At 46.2% G+C, this 22,378-nt stretch overlaps 1 protein-coding gene across 1 annotated transcript in view; it reads left to right on the top strand.

The window, feature by feature from the left end:
* Nucleotides 1-22,378, top strand: part of grip2b (glutamate receptor interacting protein 2b) — a 185,655-nt gene that overhangs the window by 56,618 nt on the left and 106,659 nt on the right. Inside the window, exons 2-4 of the mRNA XM_078542930.1 lie at nt 4,036-4,116; nt 10,993-11,128; nt 21,604-21,749. Of these exons, the coding sequence (XP_078399056.1) occupies nt 4,036-4,116; nt 10,993-11,128; nt 21,604-21,749 (363 nt within the window). The remainder of the gene's footprint in view (nt 1-4,035; nt 4,117-10,992; nt 11,129-21,603; nt 21,750-22,378) is intronic.

Below are 22,378 nucleotides of genomic sequence, written 5' to 3' on the forward strand. Positions count from 1 at the left end.
GATAAGGAGACTTTGCTGTGTGTTGGTGGATTCAGCATGAGCACAATATCTGCTGCCTTCAGAAAGGTAGCACTTGTTCACATTCTTGACCATATCAGTGGACTACTTCATCTTGCACTTCTGGGTCCGTGCCAAATCTCACCAGCCTTCTGTTAGATGTTTAAAAAAAACCTTTAGAAGCAGTTCAGAGAAAGTTCACTTGACTCATTCATGGGATGAGTGGCTTATTTTATGAAGAAAGGTTGAACAGGTTGGGCCTGTACCCACTGGAGTTTAGAAGATTGAGAGGTGATCTTATTGATATAAGATCCTGAGGGGACTTGACAGGGTGGATACCCAGAGGATATTTCCACTTGTGTGAGAGACTAAAACAAGGGGACACAGATTAAGAATAAGAGATCTCCCTTTTAAGATGGAAATGAGGAGAATATTTTCTCTCAGAGGGTCACTATTGTGTGGAATTCTCTTCCCCGTAGTACAGTAGAGGCTGGGTCACTGAATTTACTCAAGGCAGAGGCAGATAGATTTTTTGATAGACAAGAGAGTCAAGGACCATGGGGGACAGACAGGAAAGTGGAGCTGAGACCACAACCAGATCAGCCATGAATTTATTGAATGATAGAGCAGGCTCGAAGGGCCGAATGGCCTATTCCTGCTCCTTAGTCCTATGTTTCTTTGTTCCTCTCTCTTAGGTAGGCTGGGAAATTTTATCTGTAAGGCACAGTCGGACATTGTTGCCAATGGAGCTGTGTGGAGTCACTTGCTGGTCTGAGATAACGAATTGAAGATTATCCCTGCTAATCTATCAGGGCGATCACATTCTCAATGGGTGGAATTTTACAGTCCCCTCCCCCGTCAATGGGGTTTTCCAGTCCCACTGAGTCAATGGACATTTGAATGCCTCACCGCATTTTACTACCTCGACCCTGCTGTGACGGGGCCGTTAAATTCCGCCCCATGTATTTTCATTACTCCCTGGCCTTTAATCTGAGTTTGAGGCCAATGTAATTATTTTGCTGATCTGGAAACCAGTTTATTGGTATATGCTGCAAAACCTTTGGTGAGTTCACATAGAGTCTAGAGCACAGAAACACGCTCCTTAACTCCATTATGCAGAAACTTAAACTGTAGAAGGGTCTCCTGCTCCCCTCTTTATCTATCAGCATGATTGTCTATTACTTTCTCCCTCCTTCCCCTTAAATTCATCTACACTATTGACCTCAGCTTCCCCTTGTGTTAGTACTTTGCACATTCTCCCCATTCTCTCAGTAAAGAAGTTTTTCCTGAATTCCCTACTGGATTTACCAGTAACTAATCTACTGTACACTTACTCTTTCTAGTTTTGGGCTCCCCATAAGTGAAAACCTTTCCTCTTTGTCTACCCTATCAAACTCTTTCATAACCTTAAAGATTTCCAAACCTCAGTCTTCCCTTTTCGAGGGAAAAAAGCCCCAGCCTGCTCCGCCTTAATTTTCTATAAATATATCCTCTCAGTTCTGGTATTGTCCTTGTGAATCTAATGTGTGCCTTCTCCAATGCCTCTGTATACATGGAGACTAGAACTGATCACAGTATTCCAAGTGTCTTTCAACCAAGGTTTCCACACAACTTTAAACATCGCTGCGATTCAATTCTATATCTCTAGAAATGTACCCCAGCGCTTTGTTTGCTTTTTTAATGGGTTCATTAACCTGATTTAATGTGACCTCCTGAGCTCCTGTTACTGTGTTATCATCTGGACAGAAAGAGACTTTGGCTTAGTCCTAGCATTCTCGCCTCTGAGTCAAATCACGTTCTCTGAGAGTCCCAGTTGGCGGAAACTTGAGTTCTGGCTCTGAACTCTGGGTTGACATACTTACTGGCTGTAGCTGTCCTCTTCCCCACTCACTGCATGGGCTGTGGGAGCCCATAAAACCCTCCTATTCTGTCAGGCTGTTGGCTGGGATAAAGATGTTGAGGGACATGGAAGGAGTGCTCACATTGAGGCCTGTCAGACTGTTAATTCTTCCGCTGTGTCATACTATCGTCCAAGGGAAGAGCTTTAAAGTACGGATGACATTGAGTTGTCACCCATTATGTCTGCCATTCAGGAAAAAAATCAATAAGAAATCAATGTTGCCTTCAATACCATAGGCTAAGTAAAGATTCACTAATGGTGCTTTAGATTGGGCAGCCACTGTGACTCAGCAGGCTTTACCTCACACCATCTTTACCTTTTCCAGTGGGAGTCCTTGCTTTATAACTATTTCTTGGTATTCTTCAGGGATTAGAACAATGGTGTAGCTTCACGTCATAATTTGGGGGATTTTACACAAGGTATTTTCTCAGGTTCAGCACCTCTGGTCACATCTGTAAGTGAACCCCAAGTGCAGCACAATCTGGAGAGCACATCACTGCCAAACATCTGGTTCAATGGTAGCAGGGCCTGTGATCGGCATCTTGCTCCATCTAGTGGCAGCTAAAATATTGTACATGCCACCACATACATTCCCTTTCTTTACCAGCGTGACCAACCATCCCTTATTTTACGGGATTATTCCGTATTTGAGGCCACTATCCCGTATCCCATGTCAAATGCTGCTGGGACACTGTTTTACCTGTAAATTGGTCCTTTAAATCTTGCGTAAGCGCAGTACCCGCTATCTTCCTGTTCACCTGCTCTCGTATTCCTGGCAGCCCCTCCCCTCCTGCTCCCACTGGACTGCCATGCCAGAGTGTCCCTTAATTTTCTCCACAGGAGTTGGTATCACCCTTCTCTTTACAGAAGGAAAAATAAAGGGTGCTCAGACACACCAAGAGCTGCTCTATTTTACATAAAATACACAAATGAGCAGTTTTCACTTTGAGAGAGCTTAATTTCCCTACGTTCCTTCGTTATGAAAAACAACAGAGATGCAACTTAACCATTTCTCAAAGCTGAGTAAGTTTAGCCATTAAAATGCAGGTAACTTTCTCTTTGTAACCTCCTGGACACAGCTGGGCCTCCGTGTCAGGCAAGTGCCACTTTTTGGATGAGACATCAAGCCTAGGCCCCGTCTCTCCTCTCAGATAGATGGAAAAGCTCCCATGACACAACTTCAAAGAAGAGCAGGTAGGTTCTCCCTGGTGGCCTGGCCAATATTTAGCTGTGTCAGCCAGACGTGGCTCAGGTGGTAGCACTCTCGTCTCCGAATCCCAGGATTCCAGGTTCAAGACTTGCTCCAGGGCTTGAGCATAAAAACCAACGTTGACACTGCCGCGCATTACTGAGTGAGTGCTGCACTGTCAGAGGTGCTGTCTTTCGGATGAGCTATTAAACCAAGGGCCCCATCTGCCTGCTTGGGTGGATGCGCTATTTCAATGGGGAGCTTTGCCCAGTGTCCTGGCCAATATTTATCCCTCAATCAATGTCACAGAAGAAAAACAAATTATCTGGTCATGATTACATTGCTGTTTCTGGGAGTTTGCTGAGTGTAAATTGGCTGCTGAGTTTCCTACATTACAACATATTTCAAAAAGATATCTCACTGGCAGTAAAGCACTTTAGACATCTGGAAGTTGTGAAAAGCGCTATGTAAATGAAAGTTTTTCTATTCTTTAAAAACCAACATCACCAAATCAGATTAGCTGATCATGGTCACATTGCTGATTGTGGGATCTCAGTGTGTCACAATTAACTGAGAGGGTTGACCCAGGCTGCGTTCAACATCTTATGCAAAAGGCAGCACCTCCAACAGAGCAGCATTCCCTTAGTGGTGCACTGTGGCAAACCAGGTAGGATTTTGTGCTCAATTTGTTGGAGTGGGGCTTCAACCCATGACCGCCTGATTCGGAGTTGAGAGTGCTACCAAACTGAGCCATGGCTGGTAGCTGCCACATGTTTCCGTGCCGCATCAGTATAAGCAAGTGGGCATGCAGACGGTAGCTATGAACACGGTGGCCTGACTTGGATTTACGGTGTGAGTGCAGCTTTGCCAAAGCAGAGAGGGTGGGACTGAAAACTCTGCCAGACTGTGAACTCATTCTCTAACTCCAGCCTTGTGTGTTTGATTGCAGATGATGGCCCTTACGCAAAGGGGAGGAAAGAAACGGCAGCAGTGGAAACAACAGTGTGCACAAGGAGGCAGAGCATACCAGGTAGAGAGCTGACATCAGTGCGGTGGCAGAGTGTTACACCCTTGCCTCAGCTTCCCAGTCCCCAGGGCATCCACCTAACTGCAGAGTAGGTGCAGCACTCAGTGGAGGAGTTTGACTTGGCTGATTGGGCGGGGCAGGGAGGGGGGTTGCGGTCAAACTGGAGATTTGGCTAGTTGGACGGGATGGGGACTGAGCTTAGAACAGGGGGAATGCCGACTGACTTAGACCCAAGGTCGAGCCCAGAACCATACAGGACTCACAGGCTGGATTCGGAGGCCAAAGATGGGCAACAGGTTTTCCTGCGAGTGAAATGGAGGCAAAAAGCCACAATGAAGACCTGCAATTGTCTGGAGGGTTGAGCTGGGAGGGTGGGGAAGAATGTTGTCATTTCCTCTCCAATTGCTCCCCCCACCTCACCCAACACTGGTGGCATCTCTGAGCTCACCATGTGAGCAAGAGAAGATTCCGTTGGATGGCGTTGTGCCATATTTCATGCCAGTGCTCACATTTGGTACAGATTTTTGAAAGGCACTGTGGATGCCACCCTGAGGCACTAGGCTGGCATTGACTGTCCACCTCTGGGCAGTCCACATCTTTGCAGTACTCCATGAGCTCCGTGGCCTGCGTGCATTTACTTCTGCCTTTTGCCAGCAGGGCAGCTTTCCACTGAAGTGAGCAGGTGGGAAAACTGCACATTGACTGAATGCAGAATTTCAAATCCCCGGCCTGCTCCCTCAATAGCGGTTCGATGTGCGGAGAGTGCAGCAGAACGTTGAAATATGGGCAGAAATTTTTCTGGAAATACTCAACAGGTCAGGCAGCATCTGTGGAAAGGGAAGCAGAGTTAACATTGCAAATGTTCACCTGAAGCGTTATCTCAGTTTCTCTCTCCACAGATGCTGCCTGACCTGCTGAGTATTTCCAGCATTTCCTGTCTTTGTTTCAGCTTTCCTGCATCTGCTGAAACCTTAGCAGATCATTGAGTTTAACTAAAGTGTCGTTGTTGCTGTTTTGTGTTTGACTAACGTTCGAGTCAGAGAGGCAAAAAGGAAGAGAATGGTCCCTTACTGTCAGGTAGTTGTCAATCTGTTTTCAGACCGCTGAGTGTTTATCTGTCTTTGATCTCCTTATCGCTGCCTTGCTGCAGTGTGAACACAGTCAAACACTTCTATAACATGAACAGCTAATTGGCAGAAACCCGGGTGGGGGGTGCCTGGGACTGAGAAAAAATTTCTTACACAGCGAGTTGTTATGATCTGAAATATGTTGCCTGAAAGAGTAGTGGAAGCAGATTCAATACTGACTTTCAAAAGGGGAATTGGATATTGAAAAGGAAAATAGTTCCAGACCTATGGAGATACAGCAAATGAATGGTACTAATTGGTAGCTCTTTCAAAGAGCACAATAAGTCAACTGGGCTACGTCTGAGCTGTATGAGTCTGTGACGTGCTATGGTCTGATAGCATGCGCTTTTTTCCTACCTGGGACCGGAGCACAGGCAGTCGGGAGCCTGGGAGCAGGATAAATAGAGCCCGGGGATCGGAGCATGGTCTTTCCTACCTGGGACCAGAGCAGAGGCAGTCGGGAGGCTGGGAGCAGGATAAATAGAGCCCGGGGATCGGAGCATGGTCTTTCCTACCTGGGACCAGAGCAGAGGCAGTCGGGAGGCTGGGAGCAGGATAAATAGAGCCCGGGGATCGGAGCATGGTCTTTCCTACCTGGGACCGGAGCAGAGGCAGTTAGGAGTCAGGAGCATTTCAGCTTCTGAAGAGGCTGAGTGGAAAAAATAACTGTGACAGCACAGGAAACCAGTAGGTTTATTGGCTGGTAAGCGCTTGGTGTAAGGGACAGTGTGTTAAAAGCCAGCTTGGGACACAGGAGTAAGGTAGATCTATAAATAACAAGTAAAACTTTAAAATTAAAAAAATATATTAAATAATTAAAATAAAATAGTTAAACTAAGATAATTGAAATAAATACCTAAAACACAAAACTCTGTAATTAAGAAATGTATAACTGTTAGTTGTATTTGTGGGTGGTACTAGCATTTAATAAACACAGTAAATTATAGTATACATAGGAATTATTCTAAATTAATTAAGAAAATAATTAAAATAAATTAGTAAGTTAAAGTAAATTAGTAAATAAACACCGCAGTAAACGCATTATATAAAGTTTAAGGTATGTCAGTGCATGTGGAATGTGCATCTTGTAGGATGTGGGAAGTCATGCATGTACAAAGTGCCCTCAATGACTACATCTGCAGGAAGTGTCATCAGCTGGAGAAACTTGAGCTCCGAGTTGCGGAGCTTGAGTAGCAGCTGGAGTCACTGGTGCATCCAAGCATACAAGTTCAGAAGGTAATAGGGAAGGCAAATGGAATGTTGGTCTTTATTTCAAAGGAAATGGAGTATAAAAATAGGGAAGTCTTGCTAAAACTATATAAGGTACTAGTTAAACCATACCTAGAATACTGTGAACAATTTTGGACCCCTTATCAAAGGAAAGATATACTGGCATTGGAGGCAGTCCAGAGAAGGTTCACTAGGTTGATCCCGGGTATGGAGGGAATTTCTTATGAGGAGAGGTTGAGTAGGTTGGGCCTGTACTCGTTGGAGTTTAGAAGAATGAGAGGCAACCTTATTGAAACATAAAAGATTCTTAGGGGGCTTAACAGGGTAGATGCTGAGAGGTTGTTTCCCCTTGTAGGAGAGTCTAGGACCAGAGGGCATAATCTCAGAGTAAGGGGTCGCACATTTAAGACAGATATGAGGAGGAATTTCTTCTCTCAGAGGATAGTGAATTTGTGGAATTCTTTACCACAGAGGGCTGTAGAGTCTGGGTCATTAAGTATATTCAAGGCTGAGATTGACAGATTTTTAATCAGTAAGGAAACCAAGGGTTATGGGGAAAAGGCAAGAAAGTGGAGTTGAGGATTATCAGATCAGCCATGATCTCATTGAATGGCGGAGCAGACTTGATGGGCCGAATGGCTTACTTCTGCTCCTACGTCTTATGGTCTTATATGCAAGACTGAGGATTATGTGGCTAGCAAGTTTAGAGAGACGGCCACAATGCAGCTAAGAGGTACACAGGCAGAGAGGGAATGGGTGACCGCCAGAGAAACAGACAAGTAGTGCAGGAATTCCCGAGGCTATCTCACTCTCTAACCACTTTTCCATTTTGGATACTGGTGAGCGAGATGATTCCTCGGAGCACTGTAGCAAGAGCCAAGTCCGTGGCACCACAGATGGCTCAGCTGCACAGGAGGGGAGGAGGAAGAGTGGAAGTGCTATCGCGATAGGAGATTCCATAGTTAGGGGAACAGACAGATGTTTCTGTGACTGGAGTCGAGACTCCAGGATGGTATGTTGCCTCACTGGTGCCAGGGTCAAGGATGTCACAGAGCAGCTGCAGGACATTCTTTTGGGGGAGAGTGAACAGCCAGAGGTGATGGTCCACAATGGGACCAATGACATAGGAAGGAAGAAGGATGCGGTCCTGAAAGCAGATTTTAGGGAGTTAGGAAGGGAATTAAAAAGCAGGACCACAAGAGCAGTAATTTCAGGATTACTCCCAGTACCATGTGCTAGTGAGCATAATAGGAAGATTGAGTAGTTCAACACGTGGCTGGAGAAATGGAGTAGGAGGGAGGGCTTTAGGTTTCTGAGGCATTGGGAACAGTTCTGGGGCAGGTGGGACCTGTACACGAAGGACGGGTTACACCTTAACAGGACTGGGACTAGTGTTCTTGCGGGGAGGTTTGGTATTGCTGTTGGGGAGGGTTTAAACTAGATTGGCAGGGGGATGGAACCGGAGGAGAAATTCAGAGACGGGAGGAGAAAAACTGGCAGTGGCAAGTAGTGAAGTATCAACTGATAAGGAGGATATATCAGAGAGTAGTATCAAGGTAGATAGATTTGGAGTAGGCAACAGTAAGTCATTAGATGGGGTCAGAATAAGGGGGGAAGTAAAAAAGTCTAAATCAGGGCTAATGTGCATGTATGTGAATGCACGGAGTGTGGTTAATAAGATTGGTGAACTGCAGGCACTGGTTGACATATGGAATTATGATATTATTGCTATAACAGAGACCTGGCTCAAAGAAGGGCAGACTGGGCATTAAATATTCCTGGGTACAAAGTGTTTAGGAGAGTCAGGAAAGGAAGAAAAGTAGGGGAGAGCGGCAATATTGATTAAAGATGGCATTACAGTGCTGGAGAGAGAGAATGTTCCAGAGGGGTCAAGGACAGACTCTCTCTGGCTAGATGTGAGGAATGAAGAAGGTACAATAACATTGATTGGTGTAGTATATAGACCACCAACTAGTGAAAGGGATGTGGAGAAACAAACTTGCAAAGAAATTACAGAGAGGTGCAAGAATTATAGAGTAATTATAATGGGGGACTTCAATTATCCAAATATAGACTGGGATAGGAATAGTGCAAAGGGGCAAGCGAGGTGAGAGCTCCTGGAATGTATTCAGGATAGTTTTCTGCAGCAGTATGTTTCCAGTCCAACAAGAGGACATACGCTTTGCTCTGGAGAATGAGTTGGTCCAAGTGGATTAGGCATCAATGGGAGAACATGTAGGGGCAGTGACCATTGGTATCATAAGGTTTAGGTTAATCATGGAAAAGGACAGGGAACAATCCAGAGCAGGGATAATTAACTGGGGGAAAACCAACTTCAATGGGATGAGATTGCATCTGAGTCAAGTGAGTTGGAATCAAATGTTGGCAGAAAAGACGGTGGCTGAACAATGGGCCACCTTCAAAGAAAAAGTATTGCAGGCAATGTCAAGGTATATTCCCTTGAAAGGGAAAGATTGGATAAATAAATCCAGACCACCCTGGATGACAAGAGAGATAGAGGTAAAGATGAAAACAAGAAGTGCATGTACGACAGATGTCAGGTAGAAAATACAATAGAGAATCAGGCTGAATATAGAAGGACCAGAGGGGAAGTGAAGAAACTAATAAGAAAAGCAAGGAGAGAGCATGAACAGAGGCTGGCAGTGAACATAAAAAGGAATCTCAAGGTCTTCAAAAGCATGTAAATAATAAAAGGGTGGTAAAAGAAAGAGTAGGGCAGATTAGGCTCAAAAAAAGGGGACTTGCATGTGGAAGCTGGAGAAATGGCTGAGGTGTTGAATGAATACTTTGCATCTGTCTTTACAAAGGAAGAAGATGCCTTCCAGGTCCAGGTGAGAAAGGAAGTAACTGGTACAATAGAAGAACTTATAATCGAGAGGAAGGTGTTGGAAAGGCTATCTTTACTTAAAATAGATAAGGTACCAGAACCTGATGAGATGCATCTAAGGGTACTGAGGGAAATGAGTGTGGAAATTGCAAAGGCACTTGTGATAATTGTCCAGTCTTCCTTATGCACAGGGGAGGTGCCAGAGGACTGGAGAATTGCAAATGTTACACCCTTGTTCAAAAAGGGGTGCAAGGATAAAGCTGGCAACTACAGACCAGTCAGTTTGACCTCAGTGGTAGGGAAACTTCTGGAAACTATAGTATGGGATAAAACCAATAGTCACTTAGACATGTGCAGGATAATTAAGGAAAACCAGAATGGATTCGTTAAGGGAAATTCATGTTTTAACTAACTTGCTGGAGTTTTTTGAGGAGGTAACAGAGAAGGTTGATAAGGGAAACGCTGTTGATGTGGTGTATATGGATTTTCAAAAGGCATTTGATACAGTGCCACACAACAGACTTGTGAGCAAAATTCTAGCTCATGGAATAAAAGGGAAAGTAGGCGCTTGGATAAAAAATTAGCTGAGTGACAGGAAACAGAGAGTAGTGATAAATGTTTTTTTCAGATTGGAGGAAGGTTTGTAGTGGAGTTCCCCAGGGGTCAGTGTTGGGACCCTTGCTCTTCCTGATACATTTTAATGACCTAGACTGTGGTGTGCAGGGCATGATTTAAAAATATGCAGGTGATACGAAGAGTGGAAATGTTGTCAACTGTGATGGGGATAGTCTTGAACTTCAGAAGGGTATAGACATATTGGTGGATTGGGCTGACAAGTGGCAGATGAAGTTCAATGCAAAGAACTGTGAGGAGATTCATTTTGGCAGGAAGGATATGGTGAGACAGTATAAAATAAAGGGAGACCCTCTAAAGGCGGTGCAGGAACAGAAGGACCTCGGTGTATATGTATATAGGTCATTGAAGATGGCAGGGCAAGTTGAGAGAGCAGTTAATAATGCATATAGTATCTTAGGCTTTATTAATAGGGGCATTGAGTACAATAGTAAGGAGGTCATTTTGAACTTGTATAAGACACTAGCTAGCCCTCATCTGGAGTACTGCGTCCAGTTCTGGGCACCGCATTTTAGGAACAATGTGAAGGCATTGGAGAGAGTAGAGAGGAGATTCATGAATGATTCCAGAGTTAAAGAACCGTAGTTATGAGGATAGGTTAGAGAGGTTGGGACTGTTTTCCTTGGAGAAAAGAAGGCTGAGAGGAGACTTGATAGAGGTATTCAAGATCCTGAGGGGTATGGACAGGGTAAATAGTGAGAAACTGTTCCCAATCAAGAGAGCATCAAGAACTACAGGGCACAGATTCAAAATAATTGGCAAAAGGAGTAAATGTGATGTGAGGAAAAATTGTTTCACCGAGAGGGAGTTGGAGTCTGGAAAAAACTTCCTGAAAGGGTGGTGGCGGCAGGGAATTGGACTGCTACCTGAAAAGAGAGAATGTGCAAAGTTATGGGGGTAAAATTGGGGAGTGGGACTAGGTAGAATGCTGTTTCAGAGAGCCAGCGCAGACTCGATGGGCCGAATGGCCTACTTTGCACTGTAAAGATACTGTGATACTATGATACCAGTATGTATGTTGCCATTGTGTCTCACTAACAGAGGAGCTGAAGGGAGTTACGGTGGTGGAACTCATCAAGAAAGAAGGTTGCACTCTGGGGCTGACAATATCTGGCGGGACTGACAAAGATGGCAAGCCACGAGTTTCTAACCTACGACCTGGAGGATTGGCTGCCAGGTGAGGCATAAAATCAGTTGATACCATTCTCCTTGGGTACATTTGGCTTAGAACTTACTTTACATCTGCATTGATCTTTCTTTTAGAACAACATGGTTATATTTTGTGACAGTTCCTCATCTGAACCACATCTGGAGTGTCCTATCCAACAGGTGGCTTCAGGTCTCACTATATGCAGGAGAAGGTGAATTCTTGTCTTTGGTGATGAGCCGAGTGGAGTGGGCAATACCTGTACCAACTCCAGGTGATCGTGTCAGCAGCATAGACAGTTCTGGCCATTTTTAAGATTTCATGGGCTGAATATTACATGGGGGTGGGGGAGGGTGGAGTGGACAGATCACTCCCTCCAGAAGCAGAGTTGGTGTGGAGCCGACCCGCCCCGCAGCCATTACACACTGTGGGCAGGCTAAAGAAGTGACGAGTGGGACTTTAAAAAATACTTTCATGGGATTGAGGCATCGCTGGCTAAGCCACCATTTATTGCCCACCCTAATTGCCTTTGAGAAGGTGGTGGTGAGCCACTGTAATCCATGTGGTGTAGGTACACCCACCGTTAGGGAGGGAGGGAAGATTTGGACCCAGCGACAGTGAAGGAACGGCGATATATTTCCAAGTCAGGATGGTGTGTGGCTTGGGGGGGAGCTTGCAGGTGGCGGCATTCCCATTCATCTTCTGCCCCTCACTGGGGAAGAAATCCCGCCCTTGGGCGTTGCTGGCTGTTCAGATTGGTTGGCAACACCATCAGTCCCGGCAGTGCCGAGAGCGCGTCAGTGGGCTTTGCCGGGACTGCAACGGGGAACAAGAAGGAGCAATGGATCCCTGGAAACAGGTAAGTCCGGGGTCCTTGTCGGGGCGGTGGGGTGTGGTTTGGGCAGGTTGGGGGGGCGGGGAGGGGTGTTGGGGATAGTAGGAAGGCAGGTAGGAAGAAAGAGGGGTGGGCAGTGGTTGAACTGTACCACAAGAGGAGTGGGCAGTGGGTGAACTGTACCATGGGAGGAGTGGACACTGGGAAAACTGTACCACAAGAGGAGTGGACACTGGGTGAACTGTACCACAAGAGGAGTGGACACTGGGTGAACTGTACCACAAGAGGGGTGGGCAGTGGGTGAACTGTACCACAAGCAGAGTGGGCACTGGGTGAACTGTACCATGGGAGGAGTGGGCACTGGGTGAACTGTACCATGGGAGGAGTGGGCACTGGGTGAACTGTACCATGAGAGGAGTGGGCACTGGGTGAACTGTACCACAAGAGGGGTGGGCAGTGGGTGAACTGTACCACAAGAGGAGTGGGCACTGGGTGAACTGTACCACAAGAGGGGTGGGCAGTGGGTGAACTGTACCATGAGAGGAGTGGGCACTGGGTGAACTGTACCACAAGAGGAGTGGACACTGGGTGAACTGTACCACAAGAGGAGTGGGCACTGGGTGAACTGTACCATGGGAGGAGTGGGCACTGGGTGAACTGTACCATGGGAGGAGTGGGCGTTGGGTGAACTGTACCATGGGAGGAGTGGGCACTGGGTGAACTGTACCATGGGAGGAGTGGGCACTGGGTGAACTGTACCATGGGAGGAGTGGGCACTGGGTGAACTGCACCATGGGAGGAGTGGGCACTGGGTGAACTGTACCCTGGGAGGAGTGGGCACTGGGTGAACTGTACCATGGGAGGAGTGGGCACTGGGTGAACTGTACCATGGGAGGAGTGGGCACCTATGGCATAGAAGGGGAAGAAATCAGAGGCTGGAATAAAATAACAAAACAAAGCAGAAATCCTCAAATCACACACTCCTTCTGTAAACTGACAGATTACTTGTTTCCTGAGAATGCCTGGTACACGCTTGGCTTCTCAGGAGTGTTGAGCAATATTCAGGTAGTTTATTGCTGTTGCGCAACCAGCAATATAAAAGTACTTTGATTAGTGCAGGGGAACTCTGGCCCAATCTCCTTTCCCTCTGCCACTATGTTCTGAGAACTGGATTTGCTGAAACAAGAATTTCTTGAGAGTTAATCAATTTATCATTTAAGAAAAAACAGATTGAATTTAATTAAATACTTGCTTGTTTTTTTAAGTCCTTACTGCCACAATCGGATGGAGCTAAGCCAAATCCTGATTTAGATTGTCCCTCCATTTTTCTCCACCATTACTCCTAAAGTTGAGAGTTCAGATTCTAACGGTGACCTATACTAATGACCGTTTTTAAAAATTATTTCACAGAATGTGAGTGTCACTGGCTGGGCCAGCATTTATTACCCATTTCTAATTGCCCAAGAAGCCACCTTCTTGAACCGCTGCAGTCCATGTGGTGTAGGTACACCCAGAGTGCTATTAGGGAGGGAGTTCCAGGATATTGACCCAGCGACAGCGAAGGAATTGCGATATATTTCTAAGTCAGGATGGTGAGTGACTTGGAGAAGAACTTCCAGGTGGTGGTGTTCCCATGCATCTCCTTCAAGGTGGTAGAGGTCATGGGTTTGGAATGGATTTGAGGTGCAGATCAGCCATGATCTAACTGAATGCTGGAACAGGCTCAAGGGGCTGGATGGTCTGAACATGCTCCTGGATCCCCCACACATACTCACAAGGGGCAATAAGTAACAGTCACAATCAAGATGATTACTCCCCCCATTTCTGTTCTATCGAGCCTAAAGCTAATAATGTCCTCCTCCCACTGCTGTCCCTCATAAGCTCAATCAATTCAGCACAGATCATGACCTATGATCCAAATGGTTCAATACCAGACAAGCCAGTCAATTTACTCACTGACCCATTTGAATGAGATCCCACCCTGAATTTTCAACGATGCTTGTAAATGGAGCTCCCCTTCTCCTCCCTCAGTAATTCCTGTTCACTGTTTAACACAATGAAGAGCAGAGAAGTTCTCCTTGGTATCCTGGCCAATTTTACCCCCTAACCAATACCTTAAACAGACAACCTGGTAATTTATCTGCTTTCCTGGTTCGTGAGAAACCTGAAGTGTGCAAATTTGTCATCACTTTTGCCTCTGTGACAGAAGCTTGTTGGCTGTGAAGCCGGTCCTGAGGTGGTGAAGGGATCTTTATGAATGCAAGACTTGTGTGTGTTAATGTATCGATCTTTTGGACGTGCTTTGATGATCATCAGATTCTCCCTTTAAAGAGTGTGTGAGAACATTTCTCAGATACATCGACTGAAGAATGGTCTCTGTCGATATTCTGTCAGTACGTCATCAGGCAGGTTCACTTCATTTTGTTGAGCAAAACGGCTGCGACACATTCATTCATTTCTTAGTTGTCTGTCCAGAGTTAGCCAAACCCCAAAGGGAAGGCTGGAGATCTTCACTCTGGCCTGCAGACCCAGAGAGATTTCCAAATGTAACAGGGAAGGCTGGAGATCTTCTCCCAGGCCTGAGGACCCACAGAGTTATCTCTGGCGGAGAGGATGAGCTAGGATCCTGCTGTTGTGATGAACGTGAGCAATTCTGTGCAGGTTCGCCTTCCATGCATTGACAGTGCAGCATCCTGTGTAACCATGTAGTCCCAGCGCAGATGCCCTGTGCCATATTGAACATAACGATTAACTATATTTCAGGTGACTAAAATGAAGAACACCTTGTGAAGGATTCCACTGTGTCTGTGAAATGAGAAACATTTCTAGCTGGTTAACACGAAAGCATTTAAGTCACATTTCAAGAGCAGAGTTAACTATGCCTCAAAGTCATCAGGTAATCCATCTTTCAGATGAGCTGCCAAACCGAGACCCTGCCTGCCTTCCCAGATGGATATAAATAATTCCATGAAGTACTCCAAAGAAGAGCAGGGGAGTTCTCCTTAGTTTCCCAACCAATATTTACCCTTCAACAAAGCTACTAAGAGCAAGTCATCTCAGATGATCTCATTGCTCTTTGTGGGATCTTGCTGTGCACAAATTGGCTGCCGTGTTTCCTACCTCACAACAGTTACCACACATCAGAAAAAAGAAAGTATTTCTCAGTATGTAGAGGGCTTTGAGACATCCTGAGTCCATGAAAGGGGCTTTAGAAATGTGGTTCCTTACTTTATGATTCTGCTGTTTAATTCCCTTTTGCTCAATGTCGAGTCTCTATCAGAACAGAAGAAATAGGATCTGGAGGAGTCCATTCAGCCCCTCCTGCCTGCTCCTGAATTGGCTGATCTTCTAACTCAACCCACTTGCCTATACTATTCCCTTATCCCTTAATTCTCTTAGTACCCAAAGCCCTACCCATCTCTGTCTTGAATATACTCAACGGCAGAGCATCCCCAGCTCCCTGAGGTAGAGAATTCCAGAGATTCATAACCCTTTTCACCAAGATCTGGTAATATTATTTTGGAAAGCTGGTCTCTTGAAGTGAGGGTTTGTGAATGCAGCATCAAAAGCAATGAGACATCTGCGCCCACGGCTACATTGTATTATTTGTTTCTTCCTCTCTTCTTTTGATATATTTGAGGTTAAAACCTTAAACTCTTCTCTGGCCACGGTGGGCGGTTCTTCACCAATCCCCTCCACCTCGGTTCTTGCCCTGGCTTCGGCAACCCCACACAAGCTGGCGTTTCCTTATCACACCGGAGAAGAGGAGCAGAGAGGGAAGTGCTTTCGGATTCATTGTTCCGACAAAGCTCGGAATCACCCTGTCCTGATTTTGGAGACAACAGTCATGACCGCTTGCTGCTGACCGGAGCTGTTTGATTTTGGCTAAACACGGGGAGTGGTCTGCTTCAGGAGAGGTTGTGGCCAAATTAACTTCCTCAAGGTTCCCACCCCCCACCCCACCCTCTCGCATCTTCTAACTCCTCATTTAGTCTGGTATCTCCTGTCTGTAAATCAATTTTTTGTTCCAGTGTTTGACCTATTTGACCACCCTCAGGCTCCTGAAGAAGGGACCCAGTCAGTCTGACGCATGTCAGTACAGGGACCGAGGCAAGAGCCGGAAATTTACCGGCCCACCGCGGGTCCAGATGTCAGGACCAGATGCATGTCCCGAGGCCGCGCCGTCAGCAGTCGTGACTGTGGAGGTTATTGTACCAGAGGCGGACAATTCAGCATGAGGGCCCAGTCAGAGGGCCTGGCAGCTCTGGTAGCACCAGTGATAGAGGTGGTGGCTACTGAGTCTCCAAATTTCGCAAGAAGCAGCAACACTTATTTCTTTGCTGGGACCCAGGCAGGCAGGCCCTGGTGATTGGAGAGGTAAACCCTGCAACTGCAGCATCGGGGCAAAGGAGGCAGCCATTACTGCATCCAAAGGTCATGGAGCAGCCAGAAAGGGAAGCACCCCCCAACCCCACACCCCCACCCACATCCCCACCCCACACTCCCAACCATACCCCCACACCCCCCCACTACACCTTCAGCCCACACTCCCACCCCCACGCCCGCACATACACCCCCACACCCTCAATTGATCGGCCAGTAGCTCTTGGAAGCTGATGGCCATCCTTAATAGTGATTTTAAACACGGCAGCAGCCATTAGCTGACCACTGCCGCCAAATGTGGCCCCACCGAAGGTGGTTTGCCCCGCCCTGTCACCTCACCCCACCCCCAAAATTTCAGGCAGAGTTGGAGCATGTAACTCAATACAAGTAACATCAGAGTGTTTAAAGGGAAATTAGATAAACACATGAGGGAGAAAGGAATAGAAGAATACGCTGATAGATTGGGAGAGTTTTACTCTGTATCTAACCCCATGCTGTACCTGCTCTGGGAGTGTTTGATTGGGGTAGCATAGAGAGAACTTTACTCTGTATCTAACCCCGTGCTGTACCTGCTCTGGGAGTGTTTGATGGGACAGTGTAGAGGGAGCTTTACTCTGTATCTAACCCCGTGCTGTACCTGCTCTGGGAGTGTTTGATGGGTACAGTGTAGAGGGAGTTTTACTCTGTATCTAACCCCGTGCTGTACCTGCCCTGGGAGCGTTTGATGGGTACAGTGTAGAGGGAGTTTTACTCTGTATCTAACCCCGTGCTGTACCTGCCCTGGGAGTGTTTGATGGGTACAGTGTAGAGAGAACTTTACTCTGTATCTAACCCCGTGCTGTACCTGCCCTGGGAGTGTTTGATGAGTACAGTGTAGAGAGAAATTTACTCTGTATCTAACCCCGTGCTGTACCTGCTCTGGGAGTGTTTGCTGGAAACGATGTAGATGAAGTAGGAGGAGGAGGCTTGTGTGGAGCATTCTTTGCCGTACATTCTCTGTAATTCAATATTGTTTGCTGCAATGAAACAAGAACTTGTTAGCATGTTATTGCCATTAGTGCTGCCCTTTCCTATGAAGAATTTCCTCATACACCATGTCTCCTGCCAACACAATATGGCCACACAAGATGGCTGCCGATACCCAGCTGTGCATGTGCAGAAATCCAATGACATCACTGCTGGAGCCTGCAGCCTGGAACTCAGAGTGACAGCAGGGGGAAGAATGAGGACAGGCAACATAGTCTAACACTCACAGCAACCTACAATCCACTTACATTACTGGGATTGTGAGACAGAATTTAGAAACAATGATCGACATGACTGCAGTAAAATATCCCACACGGATAAGATTTTACTTCCCCGTCTGCAAATCCTTCCCTTCTAACCTCCTGTAAAAGGAGTTTCCAAAATCTATCACTGTCAGTACAGGATAGAAATTCACAACATTCCCTCTGCCTGCTGCTGGGATAGTGATGACCACGCATGCACCCTGCTGCACATTGCCCCCTATAAAGATGTCAGCCGCACATTGCCCCCTATAAAGATGGCAGCCACACATGCACCCTGATGCACATTACCCCCTATAAAGATGGCAGCCACACATGCACCCTGCTGCACATTACTCCCTATAAAGATGGCAGCCACACATGCACTCTGCTGCACATTGCCCCCTATAAAGATGGCAGCCATGCATGCACCCTGCTGCACATTGCCCCTTGTAAAGATGGCACCTGAACATGCACGCTGCTGCACATTGCCTCCTATAAAGATGGTGGCCACACATGCACCCTGCTGCATATTGCCCCCTATAAAGATGGCGGCCACACATGCACCCTGCTGCATATTGCCCCCTATGTAGATGGCAGCCACACATGCACCCTGCTGCACATTGCCCCCTATATAAATGGCAGTCACACATGCACCCTGCTGCACATTGCCCCCTATAAAGTTGGCGGCCACTAACCTGGATCTACCATCAACATACAACTGTGCATGCACAGCGTTGGTAGCAAACACAGCCTTCCTCATATCTCTACTTAGGTACTACTCAATTCAATGTGATTGAATAGGTCATTTAATTCAGACAGATACGCTGGAAGATCAGTTGCTTGTCTTTGACTCTTACTGTGAGTGGTGTCTGTATATGTGAGGAATTGTTTTCTGCTTTCATTTCCCTGGCAATCTCATTATGGCTTGAGCCACATCAATGAGAGAGTAGAGAGGGAAATTATTCACTGCCATCCATTTTGATAAACAATTTGACAGCCAGGAGTTGAGTTTATTGAAAGAAAGGAAGACTTGCATTAATTTGATAGTCTTACGTCTGAGGGAGGCCATTACATAGAAGGTTTCACAGTGAGTAACCATGGTAAAGTCATGGCAAGGTCCTTGGTTCCAGTTTCATACTGGGGTGAGGTGCCGGAGGATTGGAGGGTAGCTCATGTTGTTCCGTTTAAAAAAGGCTCCAAAAGTAAACCAGGTAATTACAGGCCAGTGAGCCTGACGTCAGTAGTAGGTAAATTATTGGAAGGTGTTTTGAGAGATTGGATATATAATTATTTGGACAGCCAAGGGCTGATTAAGGATAGTCAGCATGGCTTTGTGCGTGATAGGTCGTGTTTAACGAACCTTGTAGAGTTTTTCGAGGAGGTTACCAAGAAAGTAGATGAAGGAAAGGCTGTGGATGTTGTTTACATGGACTTTAGTAAGGCCTTTGACAAGGTCCCACATGGGAGGTTAGTTCAGAAGGTTCAGACACTTGGTATCCATGGAGAGGTTGTAAACTGGATTCGAAATTGGCTCTGTGGGAGAAGACAGAGAGTGGTAGTGGATGATTGCTTCTCAGACTGGAGGTCTGTGACTAGTGGTGTGCCTCAGGGATCTGTGCTGGGACCATTGTTGTTTGTTGTCTATATCAATGATTTGGATGATAATGTGGTGAATTGGATCAGCAAGTTTGCTGATGACACTAAGATTGGAGGCGTTGTGGACAGCGAGGAAGGCTTTCAAAGCTTGCAGAGAGATCTGGACCAACTGGAAAAATGGGCCAGAAAATGGCAGATGGAATTTAATGCGGAAAAGTGTGAGGTGTTACATTTTGGAAGGTCAAACCAAGGTAGGACATACACAGTAAATGGTAGGGCACTGAGGAGTGCGGAGGAACAAAGGGATCTGGGAGTTCAGATACATAATTCCCTGAAAGTGGCGTCACAGGTAGACAAGGTTGTAAAGAAAGCTTTTGGCATACTGGCCTTCATAAATCAAAGTATTGAGTATAGGAGTTCAGATGTTATGGTGAGGTTGTATAAGACATTGGTGAGGCCAACTTTGGAGTATTGTGTGCAGTTCTGGTCGCCTAACTACAGGAAGGATATCAGTAAGATTGAGAAAGTGCAGAGAAGATTTACGAGGATGTTGCCGGGTCTTAAGGAGTTGAGTTACAGGGAAAGATTAAACAGGTTAGGACTTTATTCCTTGGAGCGTAGAAGAATGAGGGGAGATACGATAGAAGTTTACAAAATTATGAGGGGTATAGACAGAGTAAATGCGAGTAGGCTCTTTCCACTTAGATTAGGAGAAATAAACACGAGAGGACATGGCTTTAGGGTGAAAGGGGAAAGGTTTAGGGGGAACATTAGGGGGAACTTCTTCATTCAGAGAGTGGTGAGAGTGTAGAACGAGCTACCATTTGACGTGGTAAATGCGGGCTCACTCTTAAGTTTTAAGAATAAATTAAATAGATACATGGATGGGAGAGGTCTGGAGGGTTATGGACTAGGTGCAGGTCAATGGGACTAGCGGAATAATATTTTGGCACAGACTAGAAGGGCAGGAGGCGGCTTTATCTCCAGGTCTGTAACCTGGAAACGAGAGTGACGCAACTTGCAGTTCAATATTCCAGATCAGAAGCCATCCAATTAAGAACCCACATGTGGTATTGCCGCCCAATTAGGTTCAGCAAGCCGTAGAGGAGCGCGATTTAACAGGAGGCCAGCAGCCTTTACTGTGGCTGTGGTGAGAGTGTTCTGAGGTGAATGGCACAAGAAAAGAGGGAGGGGGAGAGGGAGAGGGAGGGGGAGGAGGGGGATGGGCAAGGGGAGGGAGGGGCAAGGGGAGGGAGAGGGAGGGATAGGAGGGGGGAATAAATGGATACATGAGGCTAAAGGAAGCGGCAGCCATTTCTGCATCCCTTGAGCACTATCCATGACAGTAGTCTCAATGAGATAATCATGCAATGGAAAGTCTCTGTCTATGGATGGACTCAGGCTTGCCGTTTCACTGTTTTAACCTTCAGATCACCTGTCATTTCCATGCCGTTCTGACCTCCTGCTGCACAGTCACCTCCTGTGAGTTGACGATTGAGTTACAGACACTGGTAAAATCCCATTGGCCAGAGAAAATGGGTGGTCATTAATTCATTGGCTGCTGGATGGGTCGCTGATGTTTGCACACAAATTGCCCCTGGGTAAAGCAGGAGGAGGTAAGGATAAGGCAGAGAACCGTCTCGCTGCCTTTTTTCATGATTTTCCAGGCCAACATCCCCCATCCACCCCCAAACTCACCTCCAAGGGCATGGGAAAATTCCCACTCCTCCAATGTTTCTGGGGTCATACCTAGTTCTGACAAAGTGTCATTGACCTGGATCATTAAATCTGCTTCTCGCTGCACAGATTCTGCCTGCCTTGCTGAGTGTCTCCAGCATTTTCTATTTATATTTCAGATTTCCAGCACCCACACTATTTTGCCTTTATTATAAACATGCAGTCCTGTTCACATTATGGCTAGCTTATGGGGTTGGTCTTTATTATTGAATGCAGGGCCATCAGAGATCTGTGCGATGGTGTACCTTGGCCTCAGGGCTGCAATGGCCCCACCAAAATTGTGGGATTGTAGGGAGGAGACCCCTGATTTCCATCATTTATGGTTTGGGTTAGGTTAGGGGTGCCTCTGGGAGTGACCCTCTCACAGGGAGATAGAATAAAGTTTTGTGGTCACAATCCTTGCCTTACTGGGCTGATACTTGATAAAAAGGGACACCAGGTGGAGCTTTTGGCTACTTTCTCCACATAGAACACAGGCCCCCTCAGGCTGGTTTCCCAGTGGCATTGGCAGAAGACAGAGCTGGTCCTAGAGTGATGCCAGGCGGAAGAAATTGTGCAAAAGGATTTAAAAAGACGGAGTTTCATCAGTCCCCCAAAAGGAACAATCCTGAGCAGAAGATGCACCTTTCAGTTTTTTTGACCAGTCTGGATTATCTTTCTTTCATTGCTCCACTTCCTCCTTGTAGGAGCGACCAATTGAATATTGGAGATTATATCAAGTCCGTTAACGGGATCAACCTGACCAAACTTCGGCACAATGAGATAATCAGCCTCCTGAAGAACGTGGGAGAACGGGTGGTCCTTGAAGTGGAGTACGAGCTTCCCCCTGTTGGTAAGAAACTCATAAACCTTCTGAGTAACTGTTCTTTAAGTAAAGACTGGCCAGAATGATCTGGATCAGGGCTACAAACTATAGACGTATGATCATGCCTTTACTATTTTTTATGTTGATTGAAGTGAGGGATTTTTTTTGGATGGCGGGGGGGAATGAAACACACCCTTTTGCAGGGATTAGTGTCAACCTTGGCAACCCTCCAGTCAGGTATAGCATGGTTAGATACACAATAATGTTTTCTCCATTTTTCCCAATATTATGTCTCAGTCTCAACCTTACAAAAAGACCACTATTCAAAATCACCAGACAGATCCCCACTTAATCCCAGTGTTCCTGAGTACTAGCCACACTCCAGCAGTGTGTTTTCCATTTCTCACATCAGCCTTTCTCTGTGAATGCTGTCTCAAAAGTCACCATCAATTGATGTGGAGTTGACACTTTTTTTACTGTTGGCCCTTGTCCACTAATAATCAGGTTGATAATGACCAAACACATTACAGTCAGCATTCTATCCAATCCATATATGGGAAAAAAGCACTGATGTCTACCTTACTGTGCCATGAAGAACTTCCTGTTGATGTTATTTCAATGTTTCTAACTCATTTTGTATCTAACCTGGGAGTGTT

This window comes from Cetorhinus maximus, chromosome 6 (assembly GCF_964194155.1).
Source record: "Cetorhinus maximus chromosome 6, sCetMax3.hap1.1, whole genome shotgun sequence".
Lineage (NCBI taxonomy): Eukaryota > Metazoa > Chordata > Chondrichthyes > Lamniformes > Cetorhinidae > Cetorhinus > Cetorhinus maximus.